At 40.5% G+C, this 20,602-nt stretch overlaps 1 protein-coding gene across 4 annotated transcripts; it reads left to right on the top strand.

Moving 5' to 3' along the window:
- The first annotated feature begins 834 nt into the window (after window positions 1–834).
- On the top strand, window positions 835–11,176 carry LOC122553784 (serine/arginine-rich splicing factor 5-like). 4 transcript variants are annotated; one of them, XM_043698100.1, is made up of 8 exons: window positions 835–925; window positions 2,735–2,872; window positions 3,174–3,244; window positions 3,316–3,423; window positions 4,179–4,248; window positions 5,936–6,009; window positions 6,897–7,007; window positions 7,328–11,176. In XM_043698100.1, the coding sequence occupies exons 2-8, from the start codon at window positions 2,750–2,752 to the stop codon at window positions 7,602–7,604; spliced, it is 834 nt and encodes a 277-aa protein (XP_043554035.1). In that variant the 5' UTR covers window positions 835–925; window positions 2,735–2,749; the 3' UTR covers window positions 7,605–11,176. The 4 variants fall into 4 exon arrangements, with proteins under 4 accessions (XP_043554035.1, XP_043554037.1, XP_043554036.1 ...); XM_043698102.1 differs by having other exon boundaries at window positions 913–942; XM_043698101.1 differs by lacking the exon at window positions 835–925 and adding an exon at window positions 989–1,011.
- Window positions 11,177–20,602: the final 9,426 nt, after the last annotated feature.

The following is a 20,602-nucleotide window of genomic DNA, read 5'->3' as shown; positions in this document are numbered from 1 at the left end:
CTGGAGGTAAAAACAATGACTGCAGATGCTGGAAACCAGATTCTGGATCAGTGGTGCTGGAAGAGCACAGCAATTCAGGCAGCATCCGAGGACAGGCAAAATCGACGTTTCGGGCAAACGCCCTTCCTGATGAAGGGCTTTTGCCCGAAACGTCGATTTTGCCTGTCCTCGGATGCTGCCTGAATTGCTGTGCTCTTCCAGCACAGCAGATGCTGGAAGTCAAGACTAAATAGAGGTGAGGCAGGAAGAGCACAGCAGGTCAGACAGCATCGGAGGAGCAGAAATGTCAATGTTTCTGGCTCAAACACTCCCTCAGGACTTTCCTGCTCCTCGGATGCTGTCTGACCTGCTGTACTCTTTCTGCCTCACATCTACTTACCCTGAACTTTGCTCTGCGCTGAGCTGACCAACTTAATCCTGAGTTGATATTGCAGTTTGATACAACCGAATGTCAACCACATTGCTGGGAGAGTAGGTAAGTATTGGTCCAACAGGTTTAATTGGAAGCACTAGCTTTCGGAGGTGTACCTGATGAAGGAGCAATACTCCAAAAGCTAGTGCTTCCAATTAAACCTGTTGGACCATAACCTGGTGTTGTGTGAGTTTTAACTTTGTACACCCCAGTCCAACACCGGCATCTCCAAATCATAGGTAAATATTAGTCAAGTAGGTAAATGTGGCAGATTTCCTTCAGTACATGAGATTTGGATGGGGAGGGAGGGTGATGAAGCGATGATTTCATCTGGGACAGGTTGAGTGTGTGTTGGCGTGGTAAGGAGAGAGGGTGATCGAGGAGGAAGTAACGTCGGGCCGATGACGCGGTGCGGGTGGGTGGCGGAAGTGACGCCACGCAGTCGGCGGGGGGGGGCGGCCATTTTGTGAAGGGATTTTATTTTTCACTGCGTCATTGTAGCGGAGTGTCCTGGTGAGTGAGGGCTGAGGGTGAGCGGCGTTCCGTCTCCCGGCCTGGGGCGGGGGGGGAGAGGGAAAGAAGAAAGAACAGATAGATAGGTATTAGCGCTCATTTGTTCCGTGAGGGGGATTGGCCCTTAACTTATTTCTTTTTGGAAATGGAAAGCTGAGCCAAAGGCTGGGTTTGGGTTTGGGTGTGGGGACGGGTGGGCGGTTTGACGAAGGAGGTGGCTGTTGGAGACATCGAGAGCCCGCGGCCATTTCTGTTTGGTTTTGGCGGCGAGCGAGGGTGTGGGGTGAATCGCGGCTCTTGTTTTCTGGGGTGGGGGTGGAGGAAAGGGAAGACCAGAGGGAATGTAATCGAGGCCGTACATATTTTATTTATTTGGCGGTGGGTGGGTGGGGTGCGGGGAGGAGGAGGAGGAGAAATTGAGGCCGAGAGCTGGCCGCTTGGTTTGGCGAAGGCCGCTTGGTAATGCGGGCGTTAGGCGAGGCCATAAACGGAAAAGACGGATTTTCTGGAGTCGTGACCTGCGGGTTTGTGACTGGCCCCTGCTGGGCTGGGCCGGCCTGTCCTTCTCTCCCCACCCCCACCTTATTGCGACATGGTAGATAGCGTGGTACACCGTTTTAAATACTGATGGTCTATCACTTTACGCGGACGCCGATGATAGATTTAGTCTGAGGGTCGGTCCAGAGTCACGTTTGTGGGCATCGTGCAGAGTTGGATTGACGGCCACTGTCTTTACTGGATGGCAGAGTGTTTTGAGTAAGCGACGTTGGACCAAGGTTGGGCTAGTTTAATTTGGGGTTATGGTCGGCTTGGACTCCAGTATCCGTTTCCCTACTGTATGACTCCGACTCTTAATGATATCAGCAGGTCAGCTGCTATCTGTGGACTGGGAAACAGTTAATGTTTCCAAATCGGGTCTGACCCTTCAGAAAATCTTTGGATGTTTTGACACCGCTGTTTTACGGTCTTCAGAGTTTAAAATTTCAATTTATATTCCTGGCACCTCAAACTGGAAATGTAGCAAGTATAGTTCTCCATGTTCAGTGGCTTCAGTGTATGTAAGTCACAAGTGCATGTGATTTTCTAATTAGTGTCTTATGATTTTGTCAAAAGCCAGATTCCTGCTGCCTTGTCCCCCTCCTTTCTGCCTTGTACACTATCTCTATGCTTTTCACTTTCAAAGACTTATTCCTTTTCACCGGTTATTGCAAGTATTTATTTTTTTTTGTCAAGGACTTGAACAGTTAACATTCTGTCTCCCTGCATACTACTGGACCTGAATATTTCCAGCATTTTTAATTTGAGTTTTGTGGAGTTTATACAGCCTTCCCTGTGTCTGCAGGTTTCCTACAGAAGCTCTGGTGTCCTCCCACATTCCAAAAATGTGCAAGTTAGGTGAATTGCCCTGCTAAAATGCATAGTGTTCAGAAAATTCTTTGAATTTTCCAAAATGGTTACTTTAATTTTATTTTCTGAACGTGTTCGTTTGCTCTTGACTAGTTTCTGACATGTTTAATGTGGGAGTATTGAAGTCCCAGCAGCATGGTAATCACAATTAAAATTTATAGTTATGCCATCTGATACTTATGCTCTGCCCTCTAGAGGTGAAGTAACTCATAGATGTACAGGTTTATTGAAGTTGAAATTTTAGTAACTTTTCTGCAATTTAACACCATTGGTTGTTTCCTGAATGTTTTGTAGGTTCCTTCAAGTATCTTGCCAAATAGCCATACCTGTTATAAACTGAAACAGAGTAGTGTCTGTTACCGATTCATGAAAGATCAAATTTCAACTTGGATTTTTTTTTAGAGTTCATTGTTCAGAATGGGTTCTCGCGTGTTCATCGGTAGACTGAGTCCTCATGCTACAGAGAAAAATGTGGAAAAGTTTTTCAAAGGATATGGAAGAATTAAGGAAATTGATCTGAAGAATGGCTTTGGATTTGTGGTAAGCTGTAGAACCAATTTTTGACAATTTGCAAGAAGTATTATTCTTACCACACAGCTAAGTGTTTGCTAAATTCCACATATCTTGGAACTGTTTATAAGAAAGATCAAATTTGAAGCATTTATCTGGCTAAAACTGGCAAAACTTTGTAACATCCATTTAGTCTGTAGAAAAATACTAATTGACCATGTATTTCTGTGTCACATCAAATGCCTTGGCTTTATTTTGTGTATAGTATACTACTAATTGAGGATAGCAATTCATTTAGCATTCCCTTTATTGGAAATACTTTACTTTTTAGGAGTTTGAAGATTACAGAGATGCAGATGATGCAGTGTATGAGATGGATGGAAAAGAGTTGTGCAATGAGAGGTATACAAAAACTATTTCTTTATGGTTAATATACATTGTGTCATTGTATATTAATGGTTTAATATTTTCAGAGTTACAGTTGAACATGCCAGAGCACGCCCTAGAGGAGGACGTGGAGGGGGCCGATATCAAGGTCGATTCAGCCAACGTTGGTCCCGTGGTGGTGGTAGTGGAGGCAGGTGAGCCTCGTAGCTTTTCACAGTGGCTTGAAGAAATAATTTTTGGAGAGGACAAGTACAAATTTGAGAGATTGGTGCAAATGGATTGTACTTGAATACTGTTTTTTTTTTTCTTTTGGTGTGGTGATGTAATTTTGTTTAGTTAACACTATTAAAGTTGACTTAAATTAAGGGTCCTTTCTAGCATTCACTGCTGAGCATACATTGTCATAGTCATTCAGCACAGAAACAGACCCTTCTGTTCAAGTTGAATTGCTATCTGTGATGGTTAGACATCCCCCAATCTGGCCTAGTCCCATTTGCTAGCATTTGGCCCATGTCCCTCTAAACCTTCCCATTCATGTACCCATCCAGATGCCTTTTGAACGTTGTAATTGAACCAGCCCCCACAACTTCCTCGGGCAGCTCACTCCATACATGTACCATCCTCTGCATGAAAAAGATCCCCTTTGCTCCTTTTATAAATCTTTCCTTTAAATCTGTGCCCTCTACTTTTGGACACCCCCACCAGAGGAAAAAGACCTTAGCTATTCACTCTATCCATGCTTCTCATGATTTTATAAGCATCTATAAGGTCGTCACTCAGCCTCCAATGCTCCAGTCTGTTCAGCCTCTCCCTATACCTCAAGTCCTCCTGACTTGGCAACATCCTTGTAAATTATAAAGTTACAAGCTGACCATTTTTAAAACTTGTCTCCAGACTCAATTCTCCAACACACTCTCTAAATTAATGGTTTTCATTTACTGTCTTTCAGAAATGGACCTCCAATTCGTACAGAAAATAGAGTAATTGTTGAAAACTTATCTTCCAGAGTTAGCTGGCAGGTAGGTTATATGTAGCACTAAATGGTGGTTTTTGTGGTGTAAGCAGCTGACAATGTTTGAAGTGAAACTGGTACTTCCTTTTCATTGGCTATGAATCAGGCTTTCAAGATTAGTCAAGAATCCACTTATAGTGAAGGGCACACACTTGACATACGTTTGTTTTCCTGGATTAATTAAGAGCTCATCCATTCACTAAATGAAAAGTTAATGTTTTTAAATAAAAATGCAGATAACTTGGACAACTTTCAACTCTTTTATGAAGGAACTACTGCTAAATTGGCTTTGGAGTTTGTGACATTACTGTATATAGCCTTCCTTGAAAAGACTTAGCAATGCTTTATGCAATGTCTGAAGAGTAATAGTTGTAAATAAGATATATCTGAATAATCTTTCAAATTGCTTAATGAAACCAGATCCGTGTTCCCTTTACTGTAAAATGGCTAAATGAAGTATAGTCTGTTGTGTTTGAATAGTTGTAATTCTTGAGTTGATGAAAGCAGTTATTAAGTATTGCGCACAGTTTGTTTATTCAGCCTTCCAAGATTTGTGGGCGTGGGAAAAAACACTTATTTGCAATGTCTAATTTTGACTTGAATTCTTGTTCTCAGAACTCCAGCCCGATTTTGTTTGAATATGATTTGGTGAGTGTCCCAGGTCTAATCCTGTTGGCCTCAGATGAAAAGTAAAACTGGTATTTTGCTGTGAGTTGTGGGTTTGTGCCCATGATTACTCACTAGGATAGTTCCTTCTCTTAGCTGACTAGGTGTGGAAAGTAGATAAGATGCCCACAATAAAGATATTGGGCATGGTGCTGGGGGTACTGATTGCACACCTGCTCTCTGCAGCTAAATTGTCAGGTACTGAGGAGATTGTGAATTGTTTAATTTGCAGAACTATTCGTTTTTGTGGAAGTAGTTAACTCAGTGTTAACTTGTTTGTCTGTTAACCTTGAAAGCCTTAATTATAACATTTTATTTGGTTTTTATGCTTAAATGTTTACAAAGTTTAACCAAGTATTAAAACTTTATTTACCAGCCTCTCGTTATGTCGTTGGCCTTGTGACGAGGAGTGCCGTTGGTTTTCCTAATCGCTCTGGCTTGGTCTCTTGGGCCTAGTTGAAATGCCAGTCCGCTCCTACGTTTGTCATTTGGTGATCTAGATCTGTGTGTGGTGATCTGACCTACATGGTGGGCACTTGGTTAATGCCAGTGTTCCATGCTGCACCCCGAAAATGGTGTCTTCCTAAAGTCGAGTTCTGGGCGCCCACTAAAATGAGGTCCTTGGTTGAAAGAAATGGGAGAAATTCGCTAGTAGGGTTGGTTGGAAGCTCGATTGGAGTGAGGTGAGGAGTCCCTGGTCACGGCGCAAGAGTAGCAATGTTTGTTCCCATGGCAACGCCAGCGTCTGCCTTTAAGGTAGGGTGATGTCCGAGAAGGCTCGCATCGAATGATAGCGTCGCTCAAGTGGGTGGTGAAGAGCACCATCTGGTCTCCAGTCGTACCTCTGCGAGTGCTTATTACATTTGGCTGGTTGCATAGCCTAGGGAATTGTACAGGAAGGTAATACACATTTTGATAAAATTAGAATTGTTTTAAAATACTTTTTCCAATAATCTTGTGTATTGGAAAATAATAGAATATATTTCTTAATATACTCTGCTTTACATAACTGATCTGATCTTACCTAGGACCTCAAAGATTTTATGAGACAGGCTGGAGAAGTTACCTTTGCTGATGCACACAGGCACAAACTCAATGAAGGGTAGGTGTCAGTATGAGTTGAGTTTTGTATTTAAGTGTTAATGATCTGATGTGTTGAACTTTGTCACATTTTCATTGATGAGAATGCTAATGTCCAATAACTCCAGTCTTTAGAATGTTAGCTTTGCCTCAGGATAGTTGTATTAAAATTAAGCAAATGTTAGTTCTGTGAGCTTGTACTTAAGAATTTTCTTGTGATTGCCATACTTATTAAAGATCGAAATTAGGAAGTTGTTTGCAATGATAACTCGATTCACAACGTGAATTGCTATTCTGTTATAGACTTTAAGGTTTTGGTGTTTTACATTCTCTTAAATAATAGGATAAACATCTGAATGTTAGTCAGCTTTGGACCAGGGAGTTCTGTTTGTAGGGATAGATGAAATTGATCTAATCAGACAGCACTCTTAGTTCATTTACAAGTAAATTGATAAGTTATATTGGAAATAGCAAATATATATTTGTGCCTCTTTATGGTTTTGCCACTGAATATTGTAGTTTGGGAGTCTGATGCTGAGCTATGACTTGATCTGTGCTACTTTTGGAAAAACAAATATTTTGCTTGGCATTCTTTTTGCCTAGAATGTGCAAACTAACAGGTTAACCCCAGAGTCCTAGCATCTGGCCTCCATGTTCCTCTCCCCATCTTCCTCATGCCTCCTACTTGTGCTCTGCCATGGAGTTCTACAATCCTGTTCTGTCTTAAGATGCTATTCAATTCACCTAAATTGTTAGTTGCTTCATTGTATTCACCCCACTCCCTGCCGTTCTTGTTCAGACTCGCCCATAAGTGGTAACACTACTCAAAGACCTTATTTTTCCTGATATCTCTTCCACTCCACCCCGGAGCCTGAATGGATTTTTCTGATAGTTGTTTTTCTTTAATAGGATTGTAGAATTTGCCTGTTACAGTGATTTGAAGAATGCACTTGATAAGCTCTCTGGCACTGAGCTTAATGGTAGAAGGATTCGACTGATTGAAGAACGTAAGCAGTACAGGTAAATATTAAACATAAACCATAGAGGCATTTCTAATTGAGTTTCCAGTTTTCTGGAGTATTTTTTGTTCATTGAGAGAAATTAAGGGCTGCAATTGTTACTGATCAGAACACTGTTTGCGACCATGTCTTTTAAAGCAGTAGCACCAGTAAAATATTGGTTGGACTTTGTGACTTGAATTTTTGGAATGGATTGTGCAGGTACACTTTCAGACATTGCTTTCCCATCTTTATAATTTGTGAGTAGGCACCTGCATTGATATTAAGGCAGAAATTGTACAAAATAATATAGTTTCTCCCTACTTGATATTTTATGTGCAGATCTCGTAGCAGGTCCCGTTCCCGCACTCGCAGTTCTTCCAGATCTCGCAGTCGTTCTCGCAGTCGATCTCGTTCCAGAGACCGCAAGTCTTACAGTAGATCAAAGAGTAGAAGTCGCAGTAAATCACGTTCTCGTAGTAGATCACCTGCTCCTGCAAAGGAATCGGAAGGCCGCTCCCCTTCACCATCCAAATCACCCGTGTTGGCAGGGCGTGCAAGATCCCGTTCTCGGAGGCGGACTCCTTCGCGGTCACCATCTGGTGAAAGTGCTGACTAAATGTTATTGTCAATAGTGGACTTTTACCCCCAAGTGAGTGAAAGTTTATGTAAAGTACATGGTAAGTAGGAAGTGGTGAATTTGTCAAAGGATTCTAGATCTTTGTCTACTTAAATGCATATGTATAGTTATTGGAAGTAACGTTGAATTGATTATAAATTCATTTTTTATTCAGAATGATTTCTTTAATTGCTTAATGTGCAATTTTCTTTTTGCATTGATTTCATTAATGGATCTTTGGTTTTCATCTATCTGTAATATTGAATGCAATTGCATAAAATTGTTTCTGTTGTGCATCCTTTAAATAAATATTCAACAAAGTTATGATTATCAAACCTCACTTGCAGATGGTCAGTGTTTTCTAATTGCTAGGTAAGTTTTTTTTATCAAAGTTTCAGAGCAAGTCTTCAATATGCAGTTGGGTTAAGAAGTTACCATATCTTGTAATGTTGAATGTGCATTGTTCTTTGAGTGTGGGGAAATCTTGCCTTGTTTTCTCTTATAGCTTTAGTATTTTTAAAACACTTTTTTTTTCTCCTAACAATTGTCATGCTCGAATAGTCATGGATTAGTGGTTTACTGTATTTGACTAAATGCATTTTTATCTTCCCAGATAGCTTTACCATAAACGTTTGAATGTGACAACTATCAGCATCTTCACAATTATGCTTTTCTTAGTATGCTTGAGATGCATGAGAATAAATTGTAGTTTCCCATGTCTAGATGAGGTAGAAGTAGAATTTTTGATGTCCTGCAAAACAACAGGCAGCATTTTTATTTCTTAAGTACTGCTGGCATTTCTTTGCTTTCAATTTAAATGAAATCAGTTCACTTCTTCATATAAACGTGTTTTGGTTTTAAAAGTATACTACAGAGGAACCTAGATTATTTGAATATCAATTATCTGAAAATCTGATTATCTGAAGGATATCTTGAGATCCCAATAGAAACATTACATCAAAGACGTGTCCAGCACTGATCGCATCTTTTGTTTACAGTGATTAAAAGTGCTGCCAAGATCAGTCCTAGACTGTGAGCGCAGGTGCGCTCTCTCTAAATGACTGACTGACCTCCCCAACCCCCAAAAAGTAGTAGCAGCAGTCTTGTTGGTGTCCCGTCTGGCTGCCCCAGATAGGGCACCGGGGTGGCATTGGGGGGACAGGGTGCGCGCTGTAATGCTGTCTTATCCTCTGTACAGAGAGCAGACTTTACAGAAAACTCCGAGCCTCAGAGGAAAGGCATTGAATCGATTAACTGAATAATCAGTTATCCGAACGAAATAGTGCCTGCCCATCTCGATCGGATAATCGAGGTTCCTCTATCATCTTTGGGTCCATCCCTTTATCTTTGCTGAACTAGTTGATCTTGGCTAAATATTCTTCCCAAGTAAATAGTATTTTACACTGTGTGGTATAGCTACTTCAAAGGTGGGGTATACGGAGAAGCTAGTTTCCAATACCTAAGCTAGTGCTTCATAGGAAGTTGTTTTGGTTAATATTAGTCCTTCAGGGAGGTATTCGATTTCGCACAGCATTCTGAAAGTCCTGTTTTTTTTTTCTAATCTCCCATTCATTTTAACTAACATAGATCAATGAGTTACATATGTTGCAGATTTCCAAATAAAATTTGATTAATTTAGAATGAGATTTTGTAATGGCTGACTTGCTCTGCAATTAAGAATGTGGCAAGTGGTTCAAATTTTTCCCTTGCACTCTGCAAAGCAGCTTTTTTTGAGCTGACCAGATTATGTTGTAACGTGACAATACAGAAATACTTGAATGTCCTCTAACAGGCATATCAGACACACTTTTATGAATTATTGTCAGGGCATGTGACCTTAAGCTCAATTTTGCCACTCAGTCATACTCACTGAACCCTGGAGCAACAATGAGTCAATAGACACGAACATGGTTTTTTTTTTACTGTGCTTCACAATATCTAGCAGTGAAATATATATAGAGTGCTAGACAGAATGTGGCAATTATCTTCTGAGGGATAGGTGGCAACGGAACAGAGTCACCTCCATGTCTCCTCAACCCCCCCCCCCTCAAAAAAATCCTGTTTCGAATGTGGAAGAAAGCCATTAAATTGATGTCCAAGAACAGCTAGCACATCAGAACAATTCCTTCCACATCATTAGATATCATTGATCATGGACATCAGGTAGAATGAATGTCATACATGGTGATAAATTAATCCCACCACACCTTTCCAATAGGCTGGAACACTACAGCCTCTTGCAACCATTCATGTGCCATGCAAAGTCTGTTTGATTTTATCCAGTAGACTTTTTTGTCCATATTTCATTCTGACTTAAAGCAGCTAAATCAGTGAAAATCTTTTCAGTAATCATTAAACTCACCCTATATGTGATCAGTTCATTGAGGATCTATAGCTGCAGCTTAACAAAATACCTCTGACATCAGTAGCCATTGTTATGTCTGTATTTTCTGCTTAATCAACTCTAAAACAATGCTACATTGTCTCTCTGATCTTGTGTTAGAGTTATTAAATCTTTGATAACATGCTCTTACTGAGTAGAGAATGTAAAGAACACATGGGGCTAATTAAGGATTGTATTTCCTACGTAGTCCATTTTAGTGATAGGCCTGTTGAGCACTATTTATAACAACTGATGATTTGAGTAAGTTAGGACTGAAAGGGCAATTGGTTTATTAAATAATTTGTGTTTTCCTGTTGAGGTTTTCAACCAGTTTGTGTGAACTAATTAATTGAGCCATGCAAAAGATGAACTTCAGCTCATTGAGGGCTGATCTTTTTTTAAAATGGGGGGGGGGGGCAGAATTCACTGCCAGTGACTTCTGAAAGTGTTAGTCACAGTAAGTCTTGCATATTAATAACTTGCTATTCCAAGCAATTCTAGTTTATCTGTGCACACATACCAGGACTAAAGAGTAGCTATTTATTTATGAAGAAGACTATCATCCTTCTCACCCGTTTTATCTGTCCATTAGAAGTGAATGGCAAAAATGTTACATTAGTACCTGACATCTTCCTGCCATCATAGCCCACATCATCTGTTAGACTAGTTCTTTTGAAGGGTAATCCAATTAGTGCCACTCCTTTTGCACTTCACCCACATTGTCAGGTTTTTTTCCTCCCAAATATTGAATGTTTCCAGCATCCTGTGAGGCAATGCACAGTTCAGATGAAGCATCATACTTGTGGTCAGATCCTTCACAATACTGAAAGAGTTGATGAAAGTGTTTTTGAATGACTAATTTGCACATAAATTCTGGTGGGCGCCAGTAACATTGTAAAGAAACTTGCATTTCTATACTGAGTGGTCATGTCCTAAAGAACCTCATTATATTAATTTTATATTTTTCTGAATATTGACACACTGGCTCACTAGAAGGCTCAAGTACTTTATATTCCTGGTGCCACACTTAAACATAAAGACACGCCAGATAGGTCAATTATTAATTAGCAAAGATGGGGGGGTGAGTCTGTCAAGATTGGACATGTCTTTCATTCTAATGTTTTTCACATTTGTTAAAACATATTTTGCTATATGTACTTTAATACCAAAATAAAAGGTTCTGCTGAAATTTGTGTAAGTGTCTTTACTCTGGTTATACACAAGTGTAATATTTCAATTGTCATTGTTAACTCAACTGATTTAAAATATCCACGTATTGGATAGAACTGTAAGTCGAAATAGAACCTTCACTCCCTTGAGCCTATTCCACATTGTTTAGTTAATGGGTAATCTGCATATGGCTCTTCCCACTTTCTGCAGCTTGTAACTCTTTTTGTCCTGAAATTTTCAGTTGAGCTAGCTTCAGCAGCTTGTGATTTTTATTTTACTTGTGAAACAATTTTTTGATCCTTCCAGACAACTAAGTTTTAAAGTTAGGTGTGCTAATTCAGTGCACTTTTCACCAAAGGAAATAGTTCCTCTTTGCAATCTCTTATTAGATCGCACTTTATAAACCTGTTCTCAGAATTCGCATTAATGGTCCAGGCAAAATAAGGACCAAGAAAGTGACAGGTAGAAAATGGAATGGCTTGAGGAGTCACAACTGGGGTAGAAGGATTATTTGTTCCTCTGCATATCTTTCTTTCAGATGAGGCATTAAATTGAGGCCCAGTGCATTTGCTCAGGCAAACCTGAAAGAGCCCATCAAACTATAAAATGCTGGAGAATTCACTAATTTATTCATCGAATAGTATCACTTAAGCAGTTTGCATTTTAATTTGTTGCTGTTATTATTACATAGCCACACTAAAAATTGGCTGTCATTTTCTATTTTAAAGTAGTGACTAATCAGTTATTTCCTGATCTCAAGTACTTTGAGATTTCTATAAACTCACAAATTCCAGCATTATTGCTGAAATTGCATTTACAAAGCTGGAACTGATTTCATAGGGACAGAAAAACAATAATACAGATGTTGGAAATTTGAAAGAACCGGTGAAAGTTGTCTGGAGAAAACTCAATGTTAAGGTTAACCAGTTTTAAGCAAGTATACAGGTGAGGAAATGACAAAGGAAAGTCTGAGTGGAAGCTCAAATAAGTGGCTTAAGACATAAAGGGGATGTAATCGAACAAGTCACAAAATAAAAATGGTGCCGGAGATGTGAATGGCAGTAGCTGAATTACCTACAGTTTGCCTCTTTTTAAAAAAAAAAAATTTTGGTCAAAAGTTCTTGAATTTTATGTATGATTGAAATGGCATGAACTCTGAGCTTGGTTAGAATTGTAAATCACTAGTGTGGTGCTGGAAAAGCATAGCAGGTCAGGCAACATATGATTCCCAGTATCTGCAGTCCTCATTTCTCATAGATCACTATAGTGTTGAAGTAGACCATTCTGCTCTGAAAAGCAACCTACCCTCCTATCATATATTTTGAATGGCCAATCCACCTAACCTGCACATCTTTGGACTGTGGGAGGAAACTGGAGTACCTGGCAGAGACTGGGAGAATGTGCAAACTCTATGCAAATTGTCACCCAAGGGTAGAACTGAACCTGGGTCCCTAACACTCCAAGGTAGCAGTGCTAGCCACTATGCCACCCCTAGTTTACAAGGCCAAGTAGAAAATGGAGCTGAAAAACTAAGGATGATGAATCTGTTTACTTCAGTGCTGCGTGGTGTCATAATTTTTAAAAAGGCTGTGACTACAAATGCTTTATAATAGTCACTAAAGCATATTCATCTAGGCTGCAGTTCTAAAATCCCAAAACATGTCTACTCTGTGACACGATTTTGCAGTCATACAATACTTACTGAACAATCCTGTGTATACTAACAGCTACACTAATAAGGCCACAAGAAATAGGAACAGGAGAAGGTTGTTTTGTCCTTTTTAAGCTTGCTTTACAGTTAGTTGGTATGGTAATCCACCTCTCCATCTTCACTTATCTGCCCTTTTCTAAAACCTTTGATTCCCCACTGATGAATCTCAGTCTTAACTATGCAGCAGGTCTCTGCGTTTCCCCCCCCCCCCCCCGCAATAGCTGTCCTGCTCATTTCAGTCTTAAATTGGCTCCACCTTACTGTGCGATTATGCTGACAGGTTCTAGCACTCCTCCCCTACAATATAAGAAACATCCTCTCTGACCTTGCTAAATATGACCCTGTAAGATCACCTCATTTTTTCTTCTAAATTCCAATGAATCGATTCCAGACCTGTTTAACCTTTGCTCATAAGACAGTATCCCATTACTGGATATCATCTTAGTGAACCTTTTCTGATTTGCTTCTAATGAAGTAATATTGTTTTTGACTGACTAATTTAAGCATCAGTAAGTGTAAATAATTATACTGAGTTTGTGACCTGTTCATACAAAAGTCTGTTATCAATTATTTGGGAAGCTTATAGTTCTCCATAATGAGGTCTCAGCCAATTTGGTGTTGACTTGGATTTGTTTGCAACACCCTTACCTCCAAATTGTAATCTTTTGGAATTTTGCATTCTTGGTTTTGTTATGATGAGTGCAAGACATGAAGCTTTGTCAGTGTGGTGTTCTCCAGCAATATTTATCATATACTAACAAGTGAATAAATGTCTCTAAAATCAAGCAGCTTGTCTGAACAGAATGTTGTTAAATTTACTTGAACAATAGTATATTGAAACATTGGTTTGTCAGGTTGTGTGTTTTCTATACAATGCTAGGGTTCAAGCTAGCGATGCTCAAAATGAGGCTTTCTGCATTCATCTTGGATCAGTATTTCCCAAACATTTTCCCGTTTTGGTGCTTGAAAAGTTGCTGTGATGAGAAATCTGTGGATGGCTTTGGGAGATGTTTGTGTGTGTGTGTATGAATGAATATGGGTAGTGGGGGGAACGTGAGAGAGAGTGACCTCTGACAGTGAGGTGTAATGTTAAGAGACTTAAGATCCCAGATAATGGTTCTACTAGATAGATTAGATGCCACATTAAAATCTACCTGACAGATCATGCTTAGTTTAATGATTGCAGTGGTAGTTACCAAAACTTTCAGATTGACAGATTTCCTACTCAAAGGTAGCAAAGAGGCAAGAGTGACAGCTGTTAAGATCAAGGCTGCATTCGAGCAAATGCGGTTTGAAGGAGCCCTGGCAAAACTGGAATCATTGGATCTTGGGGTAAACTCTCTGGTGGTTGAGGTCATTCCTGACAAATGGAAAGATGGTGGTTATTGAAGGTCAGCCATCTCTGCAGGAATTCATCAGGAGAGTATCCAAAGCCCAAACATATTCAGCTGTTTCATCAATGACCACCTCTCCCTCAAAGTCAAAAAGGGGAATGTTCACTAATACTTGCACTAAGTTTGCTATTTGTGTATCCTCATACTGCAGCAGCCTATGTTCAAATACAACAAGACCTGGACAATAACCAGACTCTGCCTGAAAAGTGGCAAGTGACATTTGTCCCATTCAAATACCAGGCTATGACTATCACCAATAAGAGACAATCTAACCACTGGCACTTGACATTCAATGCTGTTACTTTCACTAAATCCTATACTGTCAACATCCTGGGTGTTATCATTGAACAGAAACTGGATTCACTGCAGAGTCGCAGCAGCTACACCAGCAGGTTAGAGGCTAAGAATACTGTGGTGAGTTACACACCATCTGATTCCCAAAACCTGTGTACCATCTACAAGACACAAGTCAAGAGTGTGATGAAATATTCCCTTGTTTGGATGACTGCAGTCCCAACAACATTGAAAAAGTTTGACACCATCCATGACAAAGCAGCTGCTTGATTTGCATTCATCTACTCCCTCCACCACTGATGATCAGTAGCAGCAGTGTATACTACCTACAACATGCACTGCAGAAATTTGCTAATGATCCTCGGACAGGACTCTCCAAACCCGTGACCACTTAGTTCTAGAAGGACACGGGCAGCAGATATATGGAAACATCACCGCCGCCTTCAAGTTCCCCTCCAAGCTCTCTCCATTTCTGACATGGAAATATATTGCTATTTGTTTATTGTAATTGTGTCACATCCCACAAAGGAATTTTTTAAAAAACACCTCTTCCAGAAGGAAGGTAGGTAAATGCAAGAAATGATGGGCAATTAGCTTGACATCTGTCATCAGAAGATGTTGAAATTGATCATTAAAGAAGTATGGCAATTGAAGATTGTGGAAGGGAAATAATCAATTATTTGAAGGAGTAACACGATGTGGATAAAGGGGATCCTGTAGACTTAATGAAATTGGATTCTAAAGGCATTTGATAAGGTGCCATATAATCATAGAAATATACAGCACAGAAACAGACCCTTCAGTCCAACTCGTGTATGCTGACCTGGTATCCTAAATTAATGTAGTCCCATTTGCCAGTGTTTGGCCCGTATCCCTCTAAAACATTCCTTCCTATTCATATACCCATCCGGATCCCTTTTAAATGTAGTTGTATCAGCGTTCGCCATTTCCTCTGGCAGCTCATTCTAAACATGTACAATCCTCTGTGTCAAAACATTGCCCCTTAGGTATCTGTTAAATCCCCACCACACCACCCCCTCACCTTAAGCCTTTACCTTCTAGTTTTAGGTTCACATAGTGTTCAGCAATATGTAGGTTAGGTGCGTTAGCTATGGAAAATGTAGGATTACAGAGAAAGGGTAGGGGAATTGGTCGGGGTCGATTTAGAGTCAAAGACAGCATGGACACAGATCCTTCAGGCGAACCAGATATCTTAAGTTAATCTAGTCCCATTTGCGAGCATTTGGCCCATATCCCTCTATACCCTTCCTATTCATATATCCATCCAGATGCCTTTTAAATGTTGTAATTGTACCTTCACAACTTCCTCTGGCAGCTTATTCCATACACGTACCACCCTCTCCGTGAAAAGGTTGTCTCTAAGACCTCTTTTAAACCTTGCACCTCTAGTTCTGGACTCCCTTACCCCAGGGAAAAGATATTATCTATTTACCCTACCAGTTCCCTTCATGATTTTTAAAATCTGTATAAGGTCACCCTTCAGCCTCTGATGCTCCACAGAAAACAGCCCCAGCCTATTCAACCTCTCATTATTGCTCAAACCCGCCAAAACCTGGCAACATTCTTGTAAATCTTTTTTGAGCCCTTCCAGGTTTCACAACATCCTTCCAATAGGAGGGAGACCAGAATTGCACTCAGCATTCCAAAAGTGGCCTAACTAATGTCCGATATAGCCACAACATGACCTCCTATACTCCTATACTCAATGCTGTGACCAATAAAGAAAAGTGTACCAAATGCTGCCTTCACTATCCTATCTACTTGCAACTCCACTTTCAAAGAACTATGAACCTGCGCTCCAAGGTTTCTTTGTTCAGCAACATTTCCCAGGATCTTACCATTAAGTGAATAAGTCCTGCCCTGATTTGCCTTTCAAAAATGCAGTACCTCACGTTTATCTAAATTAAACTCCATCTGCCATTCCTCAGCCTATTGGCCCATCTAATCAAGATCCTGTTGTACTTTGAGGTAACCTTCTTCGCTCTCCACTACTCCTCCAATTTTGGGGTCATCTAAAAACTCACTAACTATGCCTCCTATGTTCACATCCAAGTGATTTATGTAAATGATGAAAAGCAGTGGCTCCAGCACCATTCCTTATGGCACACCACTGGTTACAGGCTCCAGTCTGAAAAGCAACCCTCCACTCCCACCCTCTATCTTCTATCTTCAAGCCAGTTTTGTATCCAAATGGCTAGTTCTCCCTGTATTCCATGAAATCTAACCTAGCTTACCAGTCTACTGTGAGGAACCTTGTCAAATGCGACACTGAAGTCCAAGAAGATCACTTGTATGGCTGAATGGCTTGTTTCCACACTAGGGATTCTATGGAAACTTCTATGGAAAACATGTTGCAGACAGATACGGATAGGTTGAGTACGGGGGCAAAGATCTGGCAGATGGGCGTAATGTGGGAAAATGTGAAGTTCATTTTGCAGCATGTAATCAAGACAACGAATAGACTATCACAAGGAACTGAACATATATGGATGTAATGTGTTGCACAGGGCATTGTTGAGATCATATTTAAAGACGTATAGTTTTTGTCTTCAATGAAAATACACCGAGACACCTTATTACACTGATATTGGAATAAGTGGATTGTCTTATGAAGATAGGTTGGACAGGCTAGGCCTTTTCCAATGGAGTCTATAAATGAGAAGGGTAATATGATTGAAATGTATAAGATTCTGAATGGCCATAGTAAGGTGGATGTTGATATGATTTCTCCACTTGTGAGTGCAGAAGTGGGGGATACTTTATTAATAAGAACAGAAATTACTGGAGAAACTCAGAAGGTCTGGCAGTATCCTTTCCATCCCCATCTCCTGCCCCAGCCCATCTTCAGCACACCGACCACATTTTATCAAGATATTATCAATGCTGAAGATGTGTCACTGGACTCCATGTTGTCTGTGGGGGGGTGGATCTTATAGAAACATAAAATTATGAAAGGAATAGATATCTTTCCACAGATAGTGTCAGAAGTTCTGTTTTTGTTTGATTTCCAGTATCTGCACTTTTAGTGTTACTCTATTAATGTTGGCGATTGTCCTTTTACGACAGAGATGAGGAAAAACACCCTTTGAGTGTTGTCCTTCTTTGGAACTCTCAGATAGTGAAATTGGGATTGTTGAATATGGTTAAGAACAGAACTAGGAGCAGGAGAAAGCTATTTGGCCCTTTGAGTCTGCTCTGCCATGCATTAAGATCATGGCTGATGTTTTCGTGGCTTCAGCTCCACTTACCCACCCTCTCGCTATAACCCTTAATTCCTTTAATGTTCAAAAAATTACCTTTCTTAGCTTTGAAAGCATTTACTGAAGTATCCTCAACTACTTCACTGGGCAGGGAATTCCATAGATTTACAACCCTGAGTGAAGTTCCTCCTCAATTCAGTCCTAAATCTGCTCCCCTTAATCTTGAGGCTATGCCCTCTTGTCTCAGTTTCACCCACCAGTGGAAACATCCTCTCTACTTCTACCTTATCCATTCCTTTCATAATTTTATGTTTCTATAAGTTCTCACCCCCCCCACACACACACACATATTCATCTAAATTCCAATTAGTATAATCCTCTCTCATAAGCCAACCTCCTCCAACTGCAAAATCAACCTAGTGAACCTTCTCTGCACCTCCTCTCATGACAATACATCCTTTCTCAAGTCAGGAGCCCAATACTGCACAAAATGCTTCAGGTGTGGCCTCACCAACATCCTATACAGCTACAACATAAACCCCCTGTTTTTAAACTCATCCATTTAACAATGAAGGACAAAATTCCATTTGCCTTCTTAGGACCTGTTGTACCTGCAGACTAACTTTCTGTGATTCATGCACAAGGACACCCAGGTCCCTCTGCATAGAGGGTGCTGCAATTTTTTACCATTCAAGTAAGAGTCCTTTTCACTGATATTCCTACTAAAATGGATGGCTTCACATTTATTAACATTGTACTCCATTTAGATGGTAAAAACAATGACTGCAGATGCTGGAAACCAGATTCTGGATTAGTGGTGCTGGAAGAGCACAGCAGTTCAGGCAGCATCCAAGGAGCAGCGAAATCAACGTTTTGATTGTACTCCATTTGCCAGACCTTTGTCCACTCATTTAGACTGTCTATGTCCATTTGCCAAGTTTCACTTTTGCAAAGTTCTCTGCACATTTGCTCTACCACTCATCTTAGTGTCATCTGCAAACTTTGACACACTACACATGGTCCCCAACTACAAATCATCGATGTAATTTTAGAATTAGAATCCTGACAGTGAGGAAATAGGCCCTTTGGCCCAAAAGGCCCACATTGACCCTCTGAAGAGTAACCCACCCAAACCTATTCCCCTACCCTATAGTTACCCTTGATTAATGCCCCTAGCCTACATCCCTGAACACTATGGGCAATTTAGCATAGCCAATTCACCTAATCTGCACATTTTTGGATTGTGGGAGGAAACCCAAGCAGACACAAGAGAATGTGCAAATTCCACACAGGCAGTCGCCCAAGGCTAGAATTGAACCCAGATCTCTGGTGCTGTGAGGCAGCAGTGCTAACCGTTGAGCCACCATGTCATAGTGAAATTTATTGTGAATAATTATGTGCCCAACACTGATCCCTGAGGCACACCACTAGTCACTGATTTCCAATCAGAAGAGCACTCATTTATCCCCACTCTTTGTTTCCTATTAGATAACCAATCCTCTCTCCATGCTAATATATTGCCCGTAACACTTTGCATCTTTATTGTATGCAGCAGCCTTTTGTACAACACCTTGTCAAATGCCTTTTCGAAATCTAGATACACCACATTATTAGGTCCCCATTGTCCACTGTGCTCATAATGTCTTCATAACATTCCAGTAGATTAGTTAAGCATGACCTGCCCTTCGTGAACCCATTTAAGGTGGACATAAGTGGATTCTTGTTGGATATGGGACTCAAAGATTATGGGAGCAGATGGAAATGTGAAATTCAAAACAAACAAATAATGGAATCATACAGTCTAGAAAAGCCCTTCAGCCAGTTGAGTCTGCACCGATTTAACTACAACTAAAGGCACGCTAATCCCAATTTCCTGCACTTGTCCCATACCCTTGAATATTATCATATTTCAAGTGCTCATACAAATATCCAGCCAGTGCATTCCAGATTCCCACCACCTCTGAGTTAAAAGTGTTTTTAAATCCTCTCTGAATCTCTTGCCCCTTAGCCTAAAACTATGCCCTCGTGTGATTCACCCCTCAACTAAGGGGAACAATTGCTCTCTTTTCATCCTGTCCATACCCCTCATAATTTTATACACTTCAATCATGTACCCCCTCAGTCATCTCTACTCCAAAGATAACAATCCAAGCCTAACTAGTGTTTCCTTATAGCTCAGTTTCTCCAACCCAGGCAACACCCTGGTGAACCTCCTCGTAGCCTCTCTAGTGCTATCACAGACCAGCCACGATCATTTTGTTTGTTGGACAGGCTCAATGGGGGCCAAATGGCCTACTTCAAGTTTGTATGTAAGAGGGAATTGTTGAATGTTGTAAACTTAGATTTTCAGAAGGCTTTTATAGTCATAGAGGTGTACAGCATGGAAACATACCCTTCGGTCCAACTCATCCAGATTGACCACATATCCTCAACTAATCTATTCCTATTTGCCAGCACTTGGCTCATATCCCTCTAAACCCTTCCTATTCATATACCCATACAGATGCCTTTTAAATGTTAACAGTTTTACCAGCCTCCACCACTTCCTGTGGCAGCTCATTCCATACATGCCCACCCTCTGCATGGAAAAGTTACCCCTTAGGTCACTTTTAAAACTTTCCTCTCTCACACTAAGCCTATGCCCTCTAGTTCTGGACTCCCCTACTCCAGGGAAAAGATCTTGTCTATTTATGGCAACGGGACTTGGGTGTGCTCGATAATAAGTCACTAAAGGCTAATATGTAGTGGTACAAGCAATTGGAAAGGCTAATGGTATGTAAGTCTTTACTACTAAGTTTGGAGTATAGAAATACTAAAATTTGGCT

Source organism: Chiloscyllium plagiosum, chromosome 10 (assembly GCF_004010195.1).
Source record: "Chiloscyllium plagiosum isolate BGI_BamShark_2017 chromosome 10, ASM401019v2, whole genome shotgun sequence".
Classification (NCBI taxonomy): Eukaryota; Metazoa; Chordata; class Chondrichthyes; order Orectolobiformes; family Hemiscylliidae; genus Chiloscyllium; species Chiloscyllium plagiosum.
The sequence above is the reverse complement of the archived record's forward strand: the minus strand, read 5'-3'. Positions and strand labels throughout refer to the sequence as shown.

Bases quoted from the DNA above. Each gene is read 5' to 3' on its own strand.
- LOC122553784 (XM_043698099.1), top strand. From the start codon at position 1,780: ATGATATCAGCAGGTCAGCTGCTATCTGTGGACTGGGAAACAGTTAAT. The intron at 1,984-2,734 runs GTAAGTCACAAG...ATTTTTTTTTAG, and splicing joins GTTCAGTGGCTTCAGTGTAT to AGTTCATTGTTCAGAATGGG. The intron at 3,424-4,178 runs GTGAGCCTCGTA...ACTGTCTTTCAG, and splicing joins GGTGGTGGTAGTGGAGGCAG to AAATGGACCTCCAATTCGTA.